The 2,987-nt window shown below is 33.3% G+C and overlaps 1 protein-coding gene across 1 annotated transcript; it reads left to right on the top strand.

Annotated features, from left to right (window-relative positions):
* Positions 1 to 319: 319 nt before the first annotated feature.
* Positions 320 to 2,197, top strand: LOC116412992 (uncharacterized). The gene is made up of 3 exons (XM_052894478.1): positions 320 to 426; positions 1,071 to 1,473; positions 2,051 to 2,197. The coding sequence occupies exons 1-3, from the start codon at positions 357 to 359 to the stop codon at positions 2,052 to 2,054; spliced, it is 477 nt and encodes a 158-aa protein (XP_052750438.1). The 5' UTR covers positions 320 to 356; the 3' UTR covers positions 2,055 to 2,197.
* Positions 2,198 to 2,987: the final 790 nt, after the last annotated feature.

Raw genomic sequence — 2,987 nt, forward strand, 5'->3', positions numbered from 1 at the left:
GCGATGGCTACCATTTTCCCTCAAGTAGGCCAACAGATTCTTAGCCATTTCAAGCTACACAATACGTAGCAACTTTTATCCCGGCCAATTAATATAAGCCGGTCACGCGAACAAAGTCGCGGGCACGACGTTAATAAGAAGAGTAATAAAACGCAGTGAAACATGGTAAACTTCGTATTCGCCGGTCGCAAAAGCCGTGCCCACCCCATCAGGAAAATATAAGAAAAGTCGAAACCCCATAAACTAAATGGAATTTCCAATTTATGATTTAGCAATTTTCTATACGCCAGATAAATGTCGGTCTGAACTCGTAAAATGACGATAAACCGAATGAAATTCAATCTTATACTTTTTTAATGTTTCCCCTTAAAACTTGTTTGTTAGAAACGCGCGGGAGCATGAAATCTCTAATTATATTTCTTTTGTGTAAGTTAAAGTGTTACGTTCTTTCTCTCGTTGTGTGAAGAATAATTTTAAACTGGCTTCTAGTAGTTATAGTGTGTAGGCAACAGACACCTTTCAAGGACACGACCTTCAGTAATTAAATGGACGAAGAGTGTGTGTGTGTGTGTGTGTGTGTGTGTGTGTGTGTGTGTGTACTTTTTAACTGTCACCTATAGACATGAGCAGTACCATGAACATGACAGAGTATACTGTTTCGCCCATGATACCCTCCATGTGTTGCCATTCCTGAGGACTCAGGTGTTATTGCTCTGTACCCTGTAAATTCACTGCCATATCTCACCCTTCGAACCGAAACACAACCATGCAAACACAACTGCTTTACGGTTGAAATACGAATAGGACAGAGGTGCCCAAGCAAACGACTTTTGTGCAAAGTCTCCCTCTGGTTGATATTTCATAATGCATACGCTCATAGCATTTTTATTCTACGATTTTTATTAACATAGATTGAGACTGCTAATATTCATTTCTCTCTGTCTACCTCATAAAGGACAAAACATGAAGATACATAAATGTAACTCGACAATTTGTATAATAAATGATACTTAACATTTTACTGATATTTATAAAAAAATATTAATATTTGCTTATATACATTGCTTCAGGTATTGCACTATCGGAATCCAGTAAACCAAAAATTGAAATATACGAAATTAGAGAAAATACAGGCAATGATCAAATATATATGAACGATAGATACATACATAATGACAAAGACAAAGAAACTCAACTATCAAAACTTCAGAGGCCTTACAAGAAGACGAAACATGATAACTCTATTGATAAAGTTACTAAGGAACTAATTAAGAAACTCCAAGCAATGAGAAGTGATAATTTTAATAAAAACATTGTTTATGTTTTAAATGATGATATTTTGATCGATGATCATAATTACAATGATGATGATTATGTAAATTTAAATAATAATGAAGGATTTATAGATAAAACTAGAAGTAATAAATATGGCATTATGACAAATTATGACAAAGACAATTTTGTTTACCGCATGTAAGTGTTCTTTAGTTTTTAATAACAAAGATATTTTATATTTTTTTATACCACTGAGGCAACAAAGAAGCATACGCCCCACCTGATAGTAAACAGTAACCATAGCCTATAAACGCCGGCAATACCAAGGGATTTACGCGCACGTTGCCTACCCTTAAAAACCTTTTTAGCCCCCTTTTGAAGAATTCCATACTGTAGTCTCTTGGAAAAACGTCGACTGGGATCTTATTCCAAAACCTGAGTGTTCGTGAAAGAAAACATCTCTGAAACCGTATTGTACGCGACCATCTTGGTTCTCAGGTATAGGGGTGAATTCCCTGTCGATGGCGAGCTGTACCTACGGAGACATCTATGTATAATATGTGTCAACAACGCGAAAGTTCAAAATCAATTAAAAAGTTGAAATGTAAAATATCGCTTTCATTGTTTATATAATAAAATATTTCGCGACTCGATGCACGGGAATCTATTTTAAGAGCTGTTTGTTTGTCACCATCAATTATGAAGAGAAATAATTAATTAAAAGAGACAATTTACAAAGGGTTGACGTTTGAAACTAATTAAATTTTAATTGCAGATAGGACAGCAGCTTCCCGGCACAAGCATCGCTATGAAGATGATGATGATTAAAATGGAAAACGCATACTATATTTCTTCAGTCAAATATAAATAGAAAATGTTTAAATTTTATTAATATACTATAAACTAATGGATGACCAGCAAATACGTTGTTTTAACCTACCTGGTTTATTTGTCTTCTCCCTCTCTCCCCTTTCTCTCTCTTCCTCTCCCTTCTCTCTCTCTTCCTCCCCCTTCTTTCACTCTCTCTCTCTCTCTGTTAACCCTTACTAATATTATAAATCTGAAAGTGAATACTGTATGATTGTTTTCCACCTTTGTAGTATAAAAAAAGTAACAAACGACGAATAAAAGCCTTTTTCCTCGATCTTTATCGATTAACGTCATCTGACTACTTTCCATAATATATTCTATGATTATAGTACTTAGGTATCAGTTAAATAGTAGTACTATATGTCCTGCTATATAAGCGTACAATATATGAAACAATTATAAATAAAGTTGTTGTTTTATTTAAACTATTTTATTAATTTATAACAAGTTCAAATCAGAAACCGCAGGAGAACATTTTATTTGAAAAGAGAACAACACAGATTAAGTAGAATATGTCAAAAGTCTTGAACAACTATCAATCTATGTTAAACGTCAGAACAAAATAGAAGGCGGCAAATTTAAACATTACAACAAAAGTACATGCATTATTTAACAATACATAAAACATATACAACAATACATAACACATATATATATACAAGTGGATAATAGAGAAAATATAAACTACTATATCAAAATAATATAAAATTATATTTTAATTATTTACCAACTGAATGTTCCGATGAGATATCTCAGCTGTATAACTTCTGTACTAACTTTCATCTCCTAGTTAATGCTCTAGTTAAAGATGTAATTTCTAACTACTTCGGAATCGTGGTTGT

This window comes from Galleria mellonella, unplaced genomic scaffold (genome assembly GCF_026898425.1).
Source record: "Galleria mellonella isolate WM207_F2 unplaced genomic scaffold, CSIRO_AGI_GalMel_v1 utg116, whole genome shotgun sequence".
NCBI classification, from domain to species: Eukaryota; Metazoa; Arthropoda; class Insecta; order Lepidoptera; family Pyralidae; genus Galleria; species Galleria mellonella.

What these genes read in the sequence shown, in the direction of transcription:
- LOC116412992 (XM_052894478.1), top strand. Translation starts at nt 357, where the DNA reads ATGTTTCCCCTTAAAACTTGTTTGTTAGAAACGCGCGGGAGCATGAAA. An exon ending in TCTAATTATATTTCTTTTGT is followed by an intron (nt 427 to 1,070) that starts GTAAGTTAAAGT and finishes ACATTGCTTCAG; the next exon opens with GTATTGCACTATCGGAATCC.